General features: G+C 34.8%; 1 protein-coding gene across 2 annotated transcripts in view; it reads left to right on the top strand.

The window, feature by feature from the left end:
• The window catches only part of RNGTT (RNA guanylyltransferase and 5'-phosphatase), a 399,154-nt gene that overhangs the window by 313,437 nt on the left and 63,598 nt on the right, over positions 1-22,119 (top strand). For both annotated transcript variants that reach the window (XM_069065120.1, XM_069065121.1), the window contains one exon: positions 22,049-22,115. In XM_069065120.1, the coding sequence (XP_068921221.1) occupies positions 22,049-22,115 (67 nt within the window). The remainder of the gene's footprint in view (positions 1-22,048; positions 22,116-22,119) is intronic.

Genomic DNA, 22,119 nt, shown 5'->3' with positions numbered 1-22,119 from the left:
CATTCTAAACACTTAAATCTCTCAGCCCTGGTGGTGGGTATTTATCCATTCTCAAGTTATTTTCCCTTCTTTCTCAAGAAGTTCAGTACTTGACTCATCTGTCTCTTCCCTATTAAGTTTAGGTACCTTCTGAGTCTTTTCTGGCTCCTCTTCTCTCTCTACATTTTCTTGGCAAGCACATCAATTTCCTCACATTCAAATATTATCTCTATGACTCCCAAATCTTTATCAAGCCCTGATGTCTCTCCTTTACTGTAATTGCCTCTGGACATTTCTCCTTTTGAGTGTCCTATCAGTATGTATAATTCTGAATGTCTTAGAAATCTTCTTGTGCTCCAGTTCCACTCCAAATGGTTCCTTTCCTCCAAACTTTTATTATTTGTATTGAGGGTGCCACAGTGTTCACTATTATTTCTGTCATATCACTTTCATTTGCTTTCATTCCACTTACAAAGCCGCTACCACAATTCAGGCCCTCATCATATTGTATTAATAATAAACTCCTGATTGGTTTAGACCATCTTCATAGAGTTCCCAAAATATCTTCTTAAATACAGTTAAATATTATAAATAATAAACTTAATATTATAAAATTATAAATAATAAACTTAAAATACAGTTCCAATCATATCACTGCCCTGTTTAAAGTCCTTAGGTAGCTTTCATCTATGATAGAGTTCAAACTTCTCAGTCTGACATTTAAGTCCTGGTACCAGTAGACTCTAGCCTTTTTCACATTACTCCCTTTCAGGCACTAGGCTTTTTACTCAGACTGGCCTTGTAGCTATTTCATGAATATAGCATTTCATCCTCGGCTATACATGTTTGGACCTCATGGCTGAAATCTGCTGTCCTCACATCTACCTTTCAGATGCCTTATTTTGAAACTATTTGAAGCCAAAAACTATATCGGTTTTAGTTTTATGACCCCAATGCCAAGTACTTTCCATATACTGGTACTTTATAAATACTTATTGAATTGATTTGACTTGAATCAACCAAACCCCAATCAAGTAAAATATTAGTGTATTTTTCTATCCAGCCATACTGAGTGTTGGCTGAATATTTTTACAGGGACAAATCAACTCTTCAGTTTCTCTTTAAGAAATTTATACTTACTTCAGTACTCCAAGGATCTGTGATTTCATCAGAATATGTAATCTTGCCTACTGCTCAAGCTACTCCCCTATGCCTTAGAAAATAGACTTTGTTGATTGGTTGAAAAATACATCAACTTGTGTCTAACCAGGTGATAAAATTAGGAATAATTTCTTGAGTGCTTGCTTTGTTTAAGACACTGTGCTGGGCCCTGGAAATAGGCAAAAATGATGATGTCTCTGCCAATCGAGAGCCTATTGGGGATAGTGCTAGGGTAGTGGTGTAGAAGTGCAGCATGAACACAGATGAATGCATACAAAATGATTGTAGGTGGTAGTAGGCTGAGCATTAAGACCTAGAGGGACCAGCAAAGACCTGATGTAGGAGAAGACACTTACACTAAGGGGTTCCAATAGTCAGAAATGAAAAGTGAGAACATCTCATACAGAGGCTTAGGGCAGGCCTCAGGAGGACAACCCAAAAGAAAGTAGGTCCAACCTCCCAAGATGGGATAGATCCAGGATGTTATAATCCAGGGACATTTATATTTAACAGTGGTAGGTAAATATCCTCTTCCACCCACACCCAGGAGAAATCTGGATATATTTTGATCAATTACCACATAGATGACTATACCCAACCTAGAAATAGGGATGGGATCTATGACTTTGTTATCATTGGAGCAGGGGTCAGCAAACTACTGCCCATGGGCTAAATGTGGCGATCTGTTTTTTTGTACATCTTACAAACCAAGAATGGCTTTTAAATTAAAAAAAAAATACAACAAGGTTTTATTGTACGTAAAATAAAAAAATTTAAAAAAAAAATTCTTAACCCCATCTGGCCATAGTTTGCTGACCTGTAGTATAGGTAGCTCCCAAATGGAGAAATTCTGCCAAAGCAGATTTGTCCCATATCTGTAATTTACAGTCTAAGGGAGTTGCCTAGAGTAGTTCACATTAAAATAGAAACAGATCCCTATAGGCTTCATATTGACTTGGAAAACCACAAATTACCCTTTTTATGTCGTATTTTTATTTATTTTGTTAAAGGTTTTCCCAATCTCATTTTAATGGGTTCAGGAACTCAGGAGTTTTGCTGCAGTTTCAGAGGGTCTGGAGTTAAGCATTGAAATGTTAAATGACTTGCTTAGGGTCACACAATCATTTTTTGTCAGTTGGGACTTGAACACAGGTTGATTTACTGGTACTCACAAAGCTTCTTCTTTATCCACTACACCACATTATCTCTAAAGACCAACACTTTGGAGATTATTTACCCAAATGGATATTCTCGAAAGTGGGAACCAGTGTACTTAATTCAACTCTTAACATTGCACAAAACATTTTTGGACTCCTCTTTTGGAATCACTCTCTGAGCTAGCTTATAAGTCACATTCTAAAATCAGCTTCACAACTTCAGTCACCCCTCATTTTGGACTAAAATAATATCACCCAACTAGATGACCAAGTTTATTCATAGCACTTGCCTCAGAAGTTGACTCACTTGTTTATAAAAACCAAATCCATGCTTGAAAAATAAAAAAAAAAAAATGCTACTATTCAGAATATCCAAAGGACATGTAGCCTCCAAGGAGTAGTACATTGAAGGGGCCAGCACTCATTTGATTACATAAATTTTTATGTTTGCTAAAATGTTAATTACATTGTAATTTAGTCATACCTCGTATTTGTCATTCCTGTCTGGTGACAGATACTTTACAGAAAAGTGTTTATGATAACTAAGGTCTCAAGAACAACAGATTTCTCTATACTTTAGCATTAATTGCTACTTGTTTTTGGAGAGTGGTTCAGAGGTGGTAACAATTTTTTTTAAAAAGACATTCTAAATAATTAGGTGAAACAAAACCAAAAAATTATGAAGCTATTTAATTATTTTGCTACCATAGCTATATTCCTTAATTTGGAATTATTAGAATTCCTGGAACTAAATCAGCTGTATTAGCCAATCAGATGAGACTTTGTCTAGTTCATACCCCTAGTAGTATAGGGCTATTACAATAGGCCTATGCCAATCCCCACCCATGTCCCATAATTCTTCTTAAGAGGACTCTTTTTTTTTCTCTTTTAAAATTTTTGCATCATAATTCAGTGATAGCTTATGGTAATCAGTGGCCCCAAATTAATGTGCTTTACTCTCCCTTGGTCATGCCACATCTGCAGTAGTGTTTTCAGTTCTGAGAGCCACATTTTAGGAAAGATATTGGAGAATTGGAGTGTTATAACTATCACACTTTTTAGGGTATATCTTTATCAATAACCAACAACTCTAAACTGCTATATTTGTTGGCATATTTAATTTAAAATGTTACTAAAGGGGCGGCTAGGTGGTGCAGTGAATAGAGCACCGGCCCTGGAGTCAGGAGGATGTGAGTTCAAATGTGTCCTCAGACACTTAACACTTAATAGCTTTGTGACCTTGGGCAAGTCACTTAACCCCAATTGCCCTGCCTTCCCCCCTCCAAAAAACAAAAAGCAATAAAATGCTACAAAACCTTTACAATTCATCAGGCACAAGTTTGGCACTTATTTTATAAACAAACATTACATGTTAGGTAAGAGAGAAGTTAGCTGTATGATTTAGATGGTTTGAACCCCAGCAATAATAAAAAAAAAAAATAGAATCTAATTTGGTGTCTCTTTTCAGACTATCTCTTCCAATGATTACCACTCAGAATCTCTAGAGTATCTCTTGTAATGAATGGCAAACTGTTGAAATTTTACTAGTACTTAGGAGACAGTAAGATTTCCCTTAGTACTGATGCACCTTTTGGGGGCCTTACTTTTCTTTATTTTAGATGTAAAGGATTGTTTTGCTTGTCATTTTAAGGTGTCCTGAGAATTGCTTTCATAAACTATCCACATCACATCTTTTTAAAACAGCGTAAGGAAAAAGTGGTCTTCTCCTCTTTAGGGCGTAATAACAAGTTCTCATGAAAATCTGGATGACTGCATTTGTCAGTTTCTATCTCACTATCAATGCATCAGCACATACACTTCAATAGTAGTGACTTGTGTCTACCTGATATATGTTGTGAAATAGTGCCATTTTGCCTTTGCCAGCATGGAGATTTCTGTACTACTGCCTCTAAATTATGTATATTGATAGGTAGTTTCCTTCTGCTTCATCCTTCTCATTAATTCTAGTTTTTTGATCTGGTAGTAAAAATTTATACCTGCTTTCTTCTTGAAAAGTGTATTTTAAATACATAAATGCTTTCTTACAATGGTTAAGGAAATTTTCTGCCATCAGAGAACACCATGTGTATTTTCTTGCGTTCATTTTATGTAGTTTAATTACTACATCCATGTGAATTCCCAACTTTATATCTTGGGGTGGATAGGCTTCTTATTTTTCTTCTTTAATTTGTAAAGAAAACAAATAGCAGAGATATTAAGGTATTTTATATTTATATTGGAACTTATTTATTAGTCCACATGTAAATCACACCCATTAAAGACATTTCTTTAATAGAAAATATGCTGCTGTGCATCTTTGTGTGTGTGTATGTGTGCGCCATGTGTGCACACTCTCCACATCAGTGCCTCCTGCTGAAAAAATAGCATCAATGAGATGCTACATTAGTATTAGAAGAGAAGGAAGAAAATCTGCCATATGAAATGAAAGATATGTGGAAAAAGTGAATTAGAAAACAAATTGAAAAGACAAAGCAGTAGATCATCTACTAGATGAGATCACCACAAGCCCTATTTGAAGCCAGTACCAGGGAGGAAAGAAGGAATAGGAATTAGGGTGGATGAGAGAATGATAATGAGTGATGGAGAAAAGGCAGAACTATTTAAATCTTAAACTTCAGTTTTCTTTGCCAGGGATATTTATTCTTGAGCTGGAAAGGATAGAATAAAAATGTCTTAACAGGAATTGAAACCTCAGGTGAATAGGGTGATAGTAAGAAAATACCTAGCTGGCTTGATGATTTCAAGGCAGTAGGCCTAGATGACCTGTATCCCTGGTTCCTAAAAGTCTGGCAGATGTGATTGATGAGTCAGTGTTAATAATCTTTGAAAGACTGGGGAGAGGGAGCAGAGTTAGAGAGATACAAACGTCCTAATTTTCAAAAAGGGTAAGTGAATGAATTTTCAAACTATAGGCCAGCTTGACTTCATCAAGAACAAATCAAGCCAGTTAACCTCATTTTTTTTTAACAATAGTCACTAGTCTAGACTGTTAAATTAGGGAAATATTGTAGATATAATTTACCTTGATTTTAGCAAAAGATATGACATTTTCTTATCCTGTCCTTTTAGACAAAATGCATAAATGTGGGCTAGATTATAGTATAGTTACGTGAATTTAGAATTCACAAATGACTAGACTTAAAGAGAGGTCTTTAGAAGAGTACTTCAGAAATCAGTACTTGGCTATATGTTGTTCATTATTTTTATTATTGACTACACAAATCTTGTCATAATAAAGAAGGCAGCTTACAAGTTTGATGGGGGAGGCTACAAAATTTTTTGACAGGCTGTAACATTGGATTGATTCTAATAAAATTTAATTCAGAAGGGAAAAATGTTAACTCCTACACGTGGCAGTCAAAAATTGAAACCCACAGAACAAAGTTGAGTAAGACATGACTAGACAACTTGTGTGAAAGGCTCTGGGATCTTTTGTTCATTATGAGGGAACAGTGAATAACAACCAAAATAGCTAATGTGAACTTAGACTGAATTAGGAGAGATCCATGATGCAGGGATTGTTAGAGCAAGTTCCCTAGTCAAAACACATCTGTAATGTTGGTTTTACTTTTACTTAACAGTTAGTTTTACTTCTAGGAAGGCTTTTTTGTAGGGGTGGGCAACCAAAATAATAAGAGATTAAGGGATTATTCCATTTAACAAATCACTGGAAGAATTAGAATTGGAATGATTACCCTGATGAAAAGAAGATTTGGGGTTGGTGGACATTAGGGGTGATTTAGTTCACATGAAAGAGGGATTGGACTTGTTCAGCTTGTCCCTAAACAGGCCAGAAGTAGGAGCAATGTATAAAAGTTGCAGAGAGACAGATGTCAACTCCTTGTAATATAAAACTTCCTAACAGTTAATGTTATGCAAAGTAGAATGAACTTCTTTGGGAAGTAGTGGTGTCCCTCTCTCAACACATCTTCAAACAAAGGCTCTATGACCAATTCTTAGGGATATCATATTGTAAAGGGCATTTTTTGGTCAAGTCTTTGTTAGACTAAGTAACTTCTCAGGTTTTTGTCCACTCTCTTATTTCATCATATATATATAACCAGGTACTGTAGTGACTATCAATACGATAATATATTTAGCAACCCTTCAGAATTTCTTGTTATCTTGGGTTTTTCTTTTTTTTTTTAAACTATTCAATAAGAATGATAGATGCCAGTTAATACTTCTCTTTATTTTTAGAACATCCAACAGTTGCTGAAATTATCTTTTGATCTATTCTAAATGTTGTTTCATTAACACTGGTTGGCATATTTGTTCAAAACCATTTATTCATTTCCTTTTTACATTGAAGTAGTGAATATTAGGAATATGTCAATGCTACTGCCGAGCTTTTCATTTGTGGAACTGTTACTTTAAATTTCACCAAGTCTGGGTAGGAATTAATGTTACCTGGAATATCATAATATTTCAGGTATCAATTCTGGTTTAGAATTGCATATCAGAATATTTCACACTAAAGGAATACCCATGTATGTTTGTTTCTGTTTTCCTCTCGTGGATTTAGAATGAGCATATTTCTCAAGTAATCCATTTTTATTATGCTCCCACTTTATGCCAGTGGTTTAATTCAAGTAACAAACATCTATTAAGTGCCTATTATGTGAAGAACATTTAAAAAGACTCTGGATCACTATTCTCCCTTTAGAAGAGCAGCGTCTTTTTCTTTATTCTTTTCTAACCTATCTTTAAAGTAGGTGGCGCAGTGAATAGAACACTGGCCCTGGAGTCAGGAGGACCCGAGTTCAAATGTGACCTCAGATACTTAGCACAAAAAACTGGCTGTGTAACTTTGGGCAAGTCACTTAACCCCAATTGCCTTCCCCCACACACACAAAAAAAAGCAAAAAAAAAAAAATCACAGTATTGGGAGGTATAGTCAAGATGACAAAATAGCAGGAAGAAGTACAGCCTGTTTTCCCCACCAAAACTCTTCCACAAAGATCTAGAAAATGTAGCTAGACCAAATTCTATTTGGGAAATCCAAGAAAGGATTACAATGAACTATTTTTTTCCAGCACGGAGTGGCTTAGGGAGAGAGACGGGTCTGCAGACACTGGAGACAGGATAACCAGGAGTACACTGTATGTGGAACACTACAGGGCTCAGGAACTGGAAAGGCCTAGACTGGGCACCAGGGCAAGAACAGCTCTTGGAGAATCCTTGTACTAGCACAGGATATGTGAACAGGTGCCATTTGACAGCTTTGTCACGTACTATTCAAGTCCAGGTCAGAGGGGTTCCTGAGTAGGGCGGATTTGCACAAAGCAGGTTGGTTGTGCAGAGGAGCAACCGTTAGCAATTTCCTATCTGTGTACTTATCAAGCAAGAAGTTCAGAAACAAAGAGTAGCTGTGTGACTGATTCCAAGAGCAGCAGCAGAGCTGGTTGTAGCCTCCAGCCTAGAATGGAAACCTATAGTGAAATAACCAGGGTAGGAAACTGAGACCAAAGGGGAACATACAGTTCAGTAATTCTGAACCAATAGAGCCTCACAACAGGATAATAACTGGCAGAATCCAGTCGTAATCTACTGAAACACTCAATGAGGGACAAGCTGACAGACCCAAACCTGACCAAGAACTTGCAGGGCAAAAACCAGGATAGTGATCATACCTTACCTTAGATTAAATCACTTTGGGAGCACTAAAAGCTTGTAGGGCCACAGCTTGAGCTGTGAAAGTAGCAGAGGACTATAAAAGAATGGAAGCTCAGGTCAGATATTCTCCCCAGTAGTAAAGATAAAGTCCAGGGATGGCTACATGGCGCAGTGAAGAGCACCAGCCCTGGAGTCAGGAGGGTCTGAGTTCAAATCTGGCCTCAGATACATAATACTTACTAGCTGTGTGACCTTGGGCAAGTCACTTAACCCCAATTGTCCTGCCCCCCCCCCCTCCAAAAAGCAAAAAAAAAAAAAAAGATAAAGCCCATAGTTAACAAGTAGACTAGAAGGATGATCAAAAAAGACTCCTACCATAAAGAGCTATTGTTGCAACACGGTAACTCAGGCTAGAAACCCATACAAATAACTAGAATCTCCAGGCGAGGCCTCAGAAGGAAAAATGAAGATTGAACACAAGTCCAAGCAGAATTCCTGGAAGAATTAGAGCAAGAGTTTTTCATAAAGAACTCAAAATGATTTTTAAAAGCAAAATGAGAGCAATAAAAGAAAAGATAGGAAAAGAAATGAGAGCTATGAAAGAAAGATGGAAAGAGAATCAACAGCTTGGAGCAAGAAGTATATAACTTTTAACCAGTATATTACCCTACAAGAAAGTAGGGGGGGAGGGAATAACGTAGGGGATGATAGAAGGGAGGATAGATTGGAGGAGAGGGTAGTTGGAAGCAAACACTTTTGGAAAGGGACAGGGTCAAAGTAGAAAATAGGATAAGTGGGGGGGTGGGATAGGATGAAGGGAAATAGTCTTCACAATATAACTACTATAGAAACATTTTGCACATGTACAACCTATATTGAATTGCTTGTCTTCCCAGTGGGTGTGGGTGAGGAGGGAATAAGGAAAAGAATCTGGAAATCAAAGTTTTAAAAACAAATGATTTAAAAAATTGTTTTTTTACATGCAACTGGGAAATAAGATACTGGGGTATAGAATAATAAAATAAATAATGAATAAATAAAATAAGTCACTGGGGTATAAAAATCCATCTTGCCCTACTAGAAAGCTGGGGGGGGGGCAATGGGGGAGGATATAAGAAAGAACATATTGGGGTATTCGGTAGGCTCATTATCTTGGGTTGGGTGGTAGGGGAAAGACGGGGAGAAAATTTATAACTCAAAATCTTGTGGAAATGAATGCTGAAAAATGAATGAATGAATGAATAAAAAAGATTCCTTACCAAAAACCCTTTTACCTCCAAAAAAACTCGAAAATTAGAATTAACCCAATGGAAACTAATGACTCAATGGGACATCCGGAAATATTAAAGTCAGAAGGCCTAAAAAATAAAAGTGAGATACCTCATAATAGAAACAACTGATTTAGAAAACATATCAAAGAGACATAATTTAAGAATCATTGACACCTGAAAGCCATAAATTCCCCCCCCCAAAAAAAAGAATGTAAATATTTCAAGAAATCATACAAGAAAATTACCCAGATCACTTAGAACCAGCAAGTAAAGTAGATATTGAAAGAATCCACTAATCACCTCCTGAAAGAGACCCCAAAATAAAATTCCCAAGAATATTATAGCCAAAGTATAAATCTCCCATGTTAAAGAGGGAAAAAAATATCCAGAAAGAATTTGAGTACTGAGGAGTGACAGGATCATACAAGATTTAGCCACCACTATAAGGGAACAGAGAGTTTGGAATATACTTCAGAAAGCAAAAAATCTATACTTAAATCAGGAATAACTTGTCCCAAAAAATTGAATCTGATTCTACAGAGGAAGTAAATAGACCATTAATGAAATAAAGGATTTCCAACCATTCCTGATGAAAAAACTAGAGCTATGTAGAAACTTTGGCATATAAATAGAGGAGTTAAAAGAAGCATTAAAAGGTGAGCAGTCACTTGGGTCTGTTATAGAAGTGATTCTTTTCATTTGTACTCTGATTATATGTTTACTGAGTTCCCTTCCAAATCTTAAATTCTGTGAATTCTTTGTTTCTCAGCTACCCTCATAGTTTCTTGCTTATTTCCTACTTCAGAATTTCTGTGAACACTAGTGTATTTTTTTTTCTCCCCCTTAAGAAAAGTTTATTCACCTTAGGCCTGGACTTAGTAAAATAGCATGATTGGTAAGGATGATGACATCACCTGGCATTTATGGAGTGCTTTAAGTGTTATGCAGAGCTTCAAAAAGGTTACCTTTTTTTCCCTCACAACAGCCCTATGACTTAGATGCTATTATTATTACCATTTTACAGATGAAGAAACTAAAAATTAGGGTTTAGCCCAAGTTCATAAAACCAGTACGTATATGAGCCATGATTTGAACCCAGGTTTTTCCTGGTGTAGCAGCAAGCACCCTAGCATACCCAGGATGGCTGCTAGTACAGGTTTTTTGATCTGCTTTACTAAAGGAAAGCAACTCAAAAAGGAGTTAACAAGCTTACTTTAATCAAACATATATCATTTACCCGGTTCAGGGGGAAAAGTCAGCACCCTGAACTTCAGAGGATAGAAACAGGGGCTCAAAGGCAGACCAGAGTCTCATCTGGCCAAATCACACAACTCTTCCCAAAGTGAGCCCCAAAGCAAAACCTCACATCAGAGTATATATAGCCTTCTCGACCCACTGCCTAATCAAAAAGTAACAAGATGTAGGCATTCCTGAAAAACAAGCCTCCCACCACAGGCTCCATGTGACCATATGCAGCCTATTGGGGGCAGAGTATATTTTCAAATCAAGGAAGATTCTCAAAGTCACTTAAGCATATCAAAGGGCCAAGGGGCAGGGAAGATCTTCAGATTCCCATTACCATTATACCTGTCTCCTAGTGCAATACTCTAAACATTACATTATGTTGCCTTGTATACTAGCAAGATATGATGTAATCTGTGGAGAATGAGGTGTTAGGTATAGGACTTGAGATGAGAGACCTTGAACAATCATAATGGGGAACTTTTTCTAGAAGAAATGTTTGGAAAAATCACCAACATAGATTGAAACCTATTTGTAACTTATGTACTTAGTTACCTGAGGTGCAAAGAGATTAAGCCACTTATTATAGTTGCATGAGTATTAAGTGCCAGAAGAAGGATTTCAAACCCAGTTTTAGAGGATCTTTGGATTATAGATCTAAACCTGGAAGGGACCTCAGAGACCATCTAGTTCAACTCCTTCATTTGACAGATGAAGAAACTAAGACTTAAATTGTACTATTTCCCAGTCCAATATTTTGTCCATTGCTCCTTCTTCCTCACAGAAGTCAATAAGAGACAAATATAAAATTCTTCTATAGGGAAATGACATTTTAGAATGGGTTTTTAATTTATTTTTTGAAGTTTATTAAATTGCTAATTTTTATTAGAAAGTATAGTTTATTATTCTTATTATTTCATTTAATTCTATTTCCTATACTGCTTGACTTTGTCTGAAAGTCAAGTTAAATTGTATGGAAAAGAAACAAACATAATGTTACTTTTTTTTCATTCTCTTATTGGAAAAGACCTTTTCAAAGATGACAATGTCTGTAGCCTGCTTCCAGAATTCACATTAATTACTTAATACAATCAATCAATTGAAGAATACTTTGTGTTTATTCACTAACTATAAACCCCATTCATTATAGAAATAACTAAATTTTATTTCACATCTAGGAATCCTTTACCTTTACATATAATCTTCTAGAAAATTCAAACTTAGAACTGCTCTTTAAATTCCATTTGTAATTTTCTATCATGGATGTTGAGGCAGTTTGAGCATATTACATAGGTATTCCTAATGTCAGCAGGAGAAGGCTCTTCTTCACTTGTAGGTACTTCTTGCCTCCTTTTTTACTACTCATTTGTTTTAGGGTCTAAAATTAGTTGGTTTTTTTTTAATGTTTGGAACAGATTAGTTTTTTAATTACTGAGTGTAAATCATTTCACATTTTGTGTCAATTTTAAATGAATTTGTCTAGACAGAAATAAAAGATAAATAATTTAATTAGTAATAAAAATAATTAATTAAACCAAAAATAATTAAAGCAAGCTAACATGCTGGTCAGTTTGTTTTATATTTAAGGTAATTCTTAGTATTTTATAATTAGTCATAAATTCTTTCAGACTAAGCCTCTCAAATGAATGCACAAAATGGGTTAAGATATCAGTTCTTATTTTTCAGTAGAGATTCTGCTAGAGATTAATCAACTGAGTTAAATGCTTCTGCAAAATCTTTAAATATGTGGTCAATTAATGTCATTCTCCTTGAGCAAAAGAGTATGTTGACTGAGTTATATAAGCAGATTTTTGTTGAATTGTTTCTAAATAGTCTGAATCTGAATTATGGTATTACTCTACTCAAGATATAAAGTCAATAAGGAGTGGTTTTTTTTTTTAGGTAAGAAATTTAATATTTACTTGTCAGTTTTAAAAAAAAAAACACCCTAAAGTTCTAAAGCTGAGATATTTTGTACATTAAGGAAAAGATTACATATGGAATTTATACCACAGAAGTGGTGTTCAAATTTATATTAATTGTAAATAGCAGGCTAATGTAATGAAAATTACATGAACAAGACACTTTGACCATTGATTTCATTTTGGTTTTTATAACCCATGTGTCAATCAGAACTTCATTCTATAGAGTTCTGTTGCTATACACAATAGGTCTAATTTAAATTGCTCTGGAAAAAAAAAACACTGACCCAGATATGAAGTAAGTCTACATTTCTTTTTAATAAAGAATATAGGAATATCTAACGCTTTTTTCTTTTTGATTGATCATAGCTATTATTGAAACAGAGAGTAACATGACTTAGTGCTGTAATTTAGTCTGAAAAAATGAGTTCTGAATTACATCCAGGCTGCATAAGTTTCTCTGTCTCCAGTCTCTAGAGTATCTTTTATGCTTCTTTTTTTGTAGTGAACTACTTCTTAACATAATGTTACTACATTTTCCCTCTGGAAAAGGAAGTGTAAAATTTTGACCCATCTGAAAAGTGAAGGGTAATTTTTCTCAAAAAAAGGGGGGGGCAATAATACCTAGGATATAGAATATTATGCAGATTCCTTTATCACAGGAAAGTATTTGTCTGAATGTTAAAGTATTATTTCCTGATTCTTGATGTTACATATAGGAAACTTTTTCTATAGAATAAAATCATAAGAATGAAAATAATAAAAAACATTTTTAATCATTCTACCTGAAAATGTGCTACACAGAAGAGTATCAGGGTTGGGTTATGCCCAAAGGGATGAGAATTCATGAATTTGATGATTATGATTTTTTTAGATGATATTAATACCAACATGTTATTTCCACTGTTTGGTTTGCTAGAAGTAAGTGATCATTAGGTAGAATTCTACCCATTGATTTTTATGTGCTTAATGATATTACAGTTAAAAATCCATTTTTTTTAGCCTAATAAATCAACTTTCCATTTTAAATAACTATAGCTCCTTTTCAGAATGATTTCTCTGTAGATTCCAGGGAGTTAGTTGCATTTTCTGTGGCCATTAGCTATAGATGTAATTAGTCATTTTTTAAAATTTGGGACATCAGATATGTCCATTATTAACGTACTGCAGTTTCCTTTCTCAATTTTTGATATAAACCATTGTGCCCCTCTCCTTTAATTCCATATGTTTACTGTTACATTTATTCCAAAGACTATATTCCCTAACAACTTTGGCAGCTCTGAAGATAATAATGCATCTAATTATACTAAAGAATAAACATCTGCCAACAATTTAATGGGGAAAAAAATCAGAAGTCTTTGGAAGTTATGTATCTATCTATTCACTTATTCATTCTTCTTCAAATACTAGGTTTATGACTATACATTAAGGATTATGTCAGTCTTTACCATGCTGTTCCTGCATATTGACAAATTATTTCCTTGCTTCAAAAAGAGCATTACATTTTAATTTAAAGCTATTTAATTATGATGTAATAATATCCTGCCCAAAATTTATAAAAATGTTTAATTGGTATCATCAACAGTTAACATATATATAATAGACTTAGATCACATAAAAGTTACAATGATAGTTATTTTAATATTTTAAAGTAGAATATTGGAACTAGAAATATCTTACTATGTTAATAGCATACTTTTTGAGAGCCATGTGTCTGTCATGTAAATGCTACCATTACCTGACCATAGTAAGTCCTAAATAATTCTCAGGCCCATTAACATTTTAATGCATACTATGGAAAAATGAACAAAACTATTTTAAGGGATAACATTACAATAATACCTCAGAAATGTTTTGTCCAGTGTCAGCCTGGAAGGCAGTCTTTAATGAAATGCTATATATATATATCCTATCTTGATCCTTGTCTGTGATGAATTACTTGAATGGCACTTACTACTTCATTTCAACAAATCTATGATCTCATCAATGTGAGCAACCCAGTGGTGCAGATTCCAGTGCATCCACATTTTTTCTCTCATGGATACCTTCTTCTAGGTCTTTTTACATTTTGTGGACTCAATTGTAGTCCTCAGGCTGTTTATCTATTATTCCTCGCTCTCAACACATAATCATATCACCACCTTTTTCAGTTACACATTTCCTGAATGAAATTGTCACTTCTTGTGTATAGGTCATCTTCCTCCATTATACTTTTTAGTCACTTATAGTTTTAATTCTTTAGAGATTGTGGTGTTTTGAAATCCACTTTTGCAGTATCATTGGGAGAATTTTTTGTTTAAAAATGTGCTTTTTTTATTTAATTTTTTTAAATAAGGCTTGGCTTTGTTAAAAGCATAGTTCCATTCCCCAGAAAAACATAACTCTTCCTCTTCTTCCCATCAACTCTGGTCCTGCTGCAGTATTGACCCAAGCATGCATACCAATGTTGCATGCCATTGTTTGGACAGTAGGAATTTTTCATACATTTAGCTTTCCTGTATGGATCGTTAGACTAATTTCTTTTTAAGTAATCATGAATTGCTTTGAAGAGGCAGTATTCCAAAGATTGATGATGATGATGATAATAATAATAATAGCTAACATTTGTACCACATGTTAAGGTTTGCAAAATGCTGTTTATGTGTTAACTCATTTAATCCTCACAACAATTAACTCCATTTTGCAGACAGGACATAGAGAAGTTAATTGACTTGCCAAGGGTCACACAGCTGCTAGTTGTCTAAGGCAGGATTTGGATTTGGATCTTCTTGACTCTAACTTCCACACTTTATCCCACTGAACCACCTAAGTACTTCTCACACTCAGTAGATTTCCACAAATGATTGACTGATACAGTCAGCAAATAACCACAAATAGGAACATATGAAAAATCTCACCTTTTATACTAGACAGTTTTCAATAGTAGATTCTGTCTTTACAGCTGTCTGGAAGATGCATCAAATACAAGATCTTGCTTTATTTTTAATATTTTTATTGTTTATTGACTTTTTTTAAAGCATTTGCTTCTGTAGAATAAAAATGGACAGATGGCATGTTTGTTTGTAGATAATATAAAGCTAGAAGGAATAACTAGCATATATAGCAGAATAAGTATCTAAAAGTTCCTTAAGACTGAAATAGTGAGCTGAAACTAACAACATGAAATTTAAAAAGGACAAATGTGAATCCTGTCCTTAGGTTTAAAAGAAAAAATTTGTGACTCAAAGCAGTTTATTTGAAAAACACTTAGGGATGTTAGTGGTCTACAAGCTCAAGAGTATGATGTGATAGCCAAAAAGTTTTGTTCTTAGTTTGAAATAATATAAAAGAAATGTACTTATTCACTACATACTTGGAATACCATGTCTGTTTCTGGGTGCCACATTTCCAAAGGCAAAGTAGAGCATATCCAGAAGAGAGCAGCTTGGATGACAGTGGGATTTGAAACTAATATGTGTGGGGAAAGTAGAAAGAATTGTCAATATTTATTTAACCTATAGTAAAGAAAACTTACATATAAGTAATAGCCTAAAAATATTTGGGTAGCTATCATTTGTAAAGCTATTAGACTCATTATATGTGCTTGATGCCAGAGGGTTATGCAAGGAGCTGCAAAGTGAGATAAATTTAGGTTCCATACAAATAAAAACTGCTTGACAATGAAAATGAAATAGGAGGTCTGAGAGTAAGTTATGTTTCCTTTCACTGGAAGGCTAAATGATCACTTATCAGGAGTATTGTAAATGGGTTGACTAGATGAATTTTGAGGTTTCTACTAACTGTGTACTTCTATGATTCTATGTATTTTCTCTTGAAAATTTGAACTCTTTAGAATTAAAGTAGCCATTTATTTGTATCCAAAATCCAGAATTTTTCATTGTACTGCATAGGTGTAAGGAAAGCGTATTGGAGCTACATGGAGAAATGTGGCCTAGAAGATAACAAAATTAGATAGGTTTATATTGATCAAATGGCCAGACTCGGGGGAGAGTATTCATTAATAGTTCAATGCCAGCATGAAATTACAACAACAGCTAACATTTCTGTGGCACTTTAAGGTTGTAAAATGCTTTACAAATAGCTCATTTTATATTTTGAACAATCAAGGAAAGTAGATGCTATTATTACCCCCATTTTTGCAGATGAGAAAACTGAAGCAGATGGAAGCTAGTTGCCCTAGCTTCACACATCTGGTAATTTTTGGAAGCTGGATTTGACTCAGGTCTTCCTAACTTTGTCCCACATTTTGTCCACTGTGCCATCTAGTTGCTTTGTAAAAAGGTTGGGTGTCATATAGTGGCATAGGCAATCTATGCTTGACCCTATACTTAGTCCTGTACCCTTTTTTATGAATGACTTGGATGAAGGCATTAGATGGAATTCTTGTCAGATTAACTGGTGAGATTACTTATATAGTAGGAGAGATTACTTATACACTAAATGATGATGATGATGATGATGATGATAGCAGTAGCAGCATTTATATAGCACTTTAAGGTTTAGAAAATGCTTTACACACAATTATCTCATTTGTTCCCCACAGTAACAATGTGAGCTAGGCATTATTATTATCTCCATTTTATAGATGAGGAAAATGAGGGACAGAGAGGTTATGATTTGCCCAGGGTCAGTTGTGAGTATTAGAGATTGGATTTGAACCCAGATTTTCTTGATTCCAAGGCCAATAGTAACAGCTGTGTCACCTAGCTTTTTTTAGATTATACTTCCCCCAAAATTTGATAAACTGGAATTGGGGGGCTAAATCTATTAAGGTGAAAATAAGCTTCACAGGCACAAAATGTGGGGAGAAATAGTTTATTTGAAAAAGATCTGGGGATATTAATGAACTGCAAGCTCAATTTGAGGTGTTAGTTGCAAATGGCAGCCAAAAAAGTTAATGGGTTGTGAGCCAAATGAAGAGAGGCATAGCTTCCAGGAATATGGAGGTGTTAGTACCACTGTATCGTGCCTTGTTCAACTAAATATGGAGAATTATTTTCAGTTTTGAACCTCAAAATTTATGATTATGATTGATGGATAAGCTGGAGAATGTCCCGAAGAAGAAAAGATGAAGGTCCTTAAGTTCATGCTGTATGTAGATCAGTTGAAAGAACTGGGAATGTTGAGCTTTGAGAAAAGAAGATTCAGGTAGGGAATGGATGCTATGATACCTTGAGTCACCATCACTAAGAAGAGGGATTAGATTTAATTTTTTTTTACCCTAGAAGGCAGGTAAATTCCTAATACTTAAAGCTATCCCAAAATGAAATTGGTTGCCTTAGAAAATAGTAGATTTTCTCCTTTCAGACCTATTAACAGTTTTCAACCAAAGACTGGGTGGACTATTAATCAGGTGTGGTGTTGTGGCATTTTCTTTTTAGGTATAGACTGGATTATGTGACTACTGAGGTCTCTTTTAATTCCCAAATTCTGTAATTTTGTTCTTCTGCATGACTCTACCTCTCCTTTGAGAACTTTGCAAAAATCATTAAATCTACAGAAAGAGGTCCCACCGAATATACAGTAACATGGACCACATTTGCTAGTTCCATTATCCTTCCCTGTCTTTGTGATCCTTTCCGTTTTCAACTTCTGTTGAAATTTAATTACTCGTGTTGATTTGTAAACCTGGTCTCAAATAAACTGGTCTTTATTTTCTACTGGAGGGCATCTTTAAAGGCAAATTGACTGTTTTTTTCTTGGTGAAAAGCCATATTTATTTATTTATTTGTTGAATAATATTTTATTTTTCCCCAATTACATGTTAAAACATTTTTTTAACATTTGTTTGTTTTTTAAGTTTTGAGTTCCAAATACTGTACCTCCCTTTCTCTCTTCCCTTCCACATCCCTGAAAGAGTAAGTAATCTGATTATATAAGTTGTACATGTGCAATCATGTAAAACATTTCCATATTTGTCATTGTACTGTTGGAAAGGAGGATGGTCAGAAGTATCAAAAGCTGCAGAGAGATTAAGAAAAAGGATGAATACGGAGGGAAAGCCTTTGAATTTAGATTTGGTTATAAAGCAGTCACTAATCATAGATGAATCTGAGAAAGCAGTTTTAATATTGTGAGGATATGTCAGACTGCAAGTAGTTTGAAGGGTAAGTGAATAGAGGAAATAGAGGCACAAGAAGTTTGGCAGTGAAAAGAAGTGGCAAGATGAGCTTTTTAGGGGAAAAAGATCAAAGTAGATCTGAAAAGGTTTGCCAGCATATGAGGAATCCTCATTGGTATAGGAATGATTGTACATCTACCAATGAGGGAAAGGGGATGATTGCTGGAGCATGACCTAGAGAAGTGGCATCAAGGTTGCAGAAATATTAACTTTCACTTGGCATAGAAACAAATGTTCCTCTGAGATAGAGAAAGAAGCAGAGAAGGGGCAGCCAGGTGGCACAGTGAGTAAGAGCGCCAGCCCTGGAGTCAGGAGACCCAGGATCAGTTCCGGCCTCAGATACTTAATACCCACATAAAATAACTGGCCGTGTAACCTTGAGCAAGTTACTTAACCCGAATTGCTTTTTAGAAAAAGAAAAGAAAGAAGCAGAGAAGAATAGGTAAAATTGCATTAAAAATGAGGTAGGGAGGCCATAGAAGAGGAGAGTTGAGGGAATGTATACCAACTGATCTCTGTCTTTTCAGTGCGTAGTATTGTACCCATTTGTTCACAACAGTAACTGAGGAGAGAATTGTAAGAACTAGAGTTACAACCAGAGAAAGTACAGAAATGCTTTTTAAATATTTAAGTCAAATAAGCTCTGGTTGTAGAGTCTCTCAAATTAGATTGTCTAGGTTAAAATTATTTTAACAAAAAAAAGGTTGCTTATAAATTTGAATACATGTATTCTCAAGTAGGTGATTTTGTCTTCTTTCTCTTTTTTCTGTGGTTTCATTATTCTTTTCACATTCTTCATTACTTAATATATGGATTTTACCTAAGTTCAACATTAAAAATGTATTGCTTGGCATATAATTTTAGGGGATTTCTGGTTACTATGATTCAGTGACACCAGCTTCCTTGCACAAGATGTTTTATCTTCCATCTCTGTTCATTTTCACTGGCTTCCCTCAAGTCCCAGCTAAAACCCCAAGGCTTCTAAGAGAAGCTTTTTATTGATCCCACTTAATGCTAGTATCTTTCCTCTCTTATTTTTTTTCCAGTTTACCCTGTACATATATTGTTTGTACATAATTGTTCTTGTGTTGTCTTCTCCATTAGATTTTGAGCTCCTTGAGAACAGCCACTACCTTTTGTTTTTGTATGCCCATCAGTTAGCACAGTGCTTGGTACGTAGTAGGCACTTAATAAATGCTTATTGATGCCTGCAATTTCTGAACTATGATCCCTGTTATTCGGATGGGTAACAATCTCATTGATATACATCATACATTTTCTTGATTATCTTTTTTCTTCTCCACTTCTTGTATACAAGTAGTCATTTGTAATATAATACAACTTCCTTATATCCTCCATGTTGTTCTCCATTGCTATTTGGTTTATCTACAGTTTTCATTCTTCAGAAGTTCTATCATTTTAGGATATGTAGCAATATAGTATCACTAGGAAGAATTTTGTGTTACAAAGATAAGTTTTGGGGTGGCCAGGTGATGCAGTAAGAGCACCAGCCCCAATGTCAGGCGGACGTGGGATCGGTTCTGGCCTCAGATACTTAACACCCACACAAAAAAACTGGCGGTGTAACCTTGAGCAAGTTACTTACACTCAATTGCTTATAAAAAAAACAAACAAACAAACAAAAAACCAAAGATAAGTTTTTGTGTCAGGGCTCATTGAAAGTATAACATTTTCTCTTATGTAATCCAACCCTTTTTCTTCATCTTTTCAATTCTGGGTCCAGTTTATTGTTTATCTGTAATATCTGTTCCAGATATATCTACTAATGCATTTCAGTAGCTTGACCATCCAATTGCATCTCGAAATCTAAGCAGTATGCACTTTTAAATTTATCTGGTTCTTTTCTCTCCTCCAGTGTAGATTGTTAGACTAATCTCTTCAGAATTCTTATGGTTCTCTTTGGTGAGACCTTTAGTGTTCTGATGCTTGATACAAAGTCAGATACAAAGAGGAACTTCTAGAAGACCTCTATAGGGAATTCATCTGCTCATATTGAGCCCTATTACTTTGATTAAATTCAAAACTCTTTATTGAATACCTTATATTGAGTACAGTCCTTTTGTGTTTTTGAGAAGAATGTCAGACATGATTCCTGCCATTGAGAAATGCCCACTGTCATTGGAGGAGAGACAAGATATGTGCGAAGGAAGCAGGTAGAGAACAATATGAGACAGCTTATGATCAGTAACCAAAATATGTGATTTGGAAAATAATACATAAATAAATAATACCATAAGTTGGGGTAAGTGGAGATCTTAGTACCATAGTATTAAGTGTAGTATAGACTTATTAAACTGGAAGAAATAGGGATCTTGAAAGAGTAAGGATTAATTAAGCATTGCTGAGGGAGTAGAACTTTTTATCTGTTGGAGCAATATGAGCAAAAGGGTAGAAATGAACACAACCTTTTCTGAGGAAATTCACTAAGCATTTATTAAGTGCTTATTGTGTGCTAGACAATCTGTTAAAATCTGAAACAAAATCAAAACAGCCCTTACTCTCGAGGAATTTATTTTTTGCTGAGGATCTAATATATATACAAATTCAATAAATATAAGATAATTTAAGGATAGAGAGGAGAAAGGATAAGCTATTAGGGGTGGGAAAGGGATCAGCTTAATTACTGCAGAGGATTCTTTTAGGGTAGTATTACCACTTAAAGTGGAATAGTTAATTGGGAGTAGATTATAGGAATTGTTGACTACCAGGGTGAGGAAATTAAATTTGATCCTAAAAGTAGTGGGGAGCTATTTTAAGTTTTTAAGCAATAAAGTGATATACAGAATGAAAGTATTATTTTAGTTTGATTAATTAAATCCTACTGGGTGGCTAGGTGGCGCAGCGAATAGAGCACCAGCCCTGGAGTCAGGAGGACCTGAGTTCAAATCCTGCTTCAGACACAACATAAAAACTAGCCATGTGAACTTGGGCAAGTCACTTAACCCCAATTGCCCTCCACCCCCCCCCCAAATTAAATCCTACTGCTGTGTTCAAGTTGGATTAAGTTAAAGGAAAACCAGTTCGAACATTATTAAAGTAATTCGTGAGGTATTATGAGAGAGATTAGAATTAGTTGCAATACAAAGATAGGTAGACAAAGTAGTATTCAGTAGGATTTGGTTACTTGTTTTACATGGGGATCAAAGAAAGGAAGGAGTCAAAGATGACAAATATTTAACAACATTAGAAGTATTTTAACAAATTTCCTCTATTAGGATTGTACATACTGGTATGTACTGGAGTATTAGTAATGTTCCAGAAAATAATACATTAAAAAACAAATAAATTCTTTTTACCCTTTTGTCATTCCATAGATAGAGTAGCAACTTTACTAGAATTACTTATTTTTAGGTTAAAATGCTCTATATTTAGGTTTTATTTCTAGCATATGTCTTTAACCTACTATAATCTGAAATACCAGAATGCTTCTTTTATTAATTTTATCATAATATAAAAGTAGTATAGATATTAGTTTTATTACACTACTTGTCCTTTTCAGAAATGTTGATAAGAAAATTATTATTTTTTAAATTGTAGGCTGCTTCCCCAGAATGTTGGCCTTCTTTATGTTGGAGGTTATGAAAGACCATTTGCACAAATTAAGGTAT

Source organism: Petaurus breviceps, unplaced genomic scaffold (genome assembly GCF_028583685.1).
Source record: "Petaurus breviceps papuanus isolate PSGF00001 unplaced genomic scaffold, PetGlider_PUasm1.0 90667, whole genome shotgun sequence".
Lineage (NCBI taxonomy): Eukaryota > Metazoa > Chordata > Mammalia > Diprotodontia > Petauridae > Petaurus > Petaurus breviceps.
The sequence above is the reverse complement of the archived record's forward strand: the minus strand, read 5'-3'. Positions and strand labels throughout refer to the sequence as shown.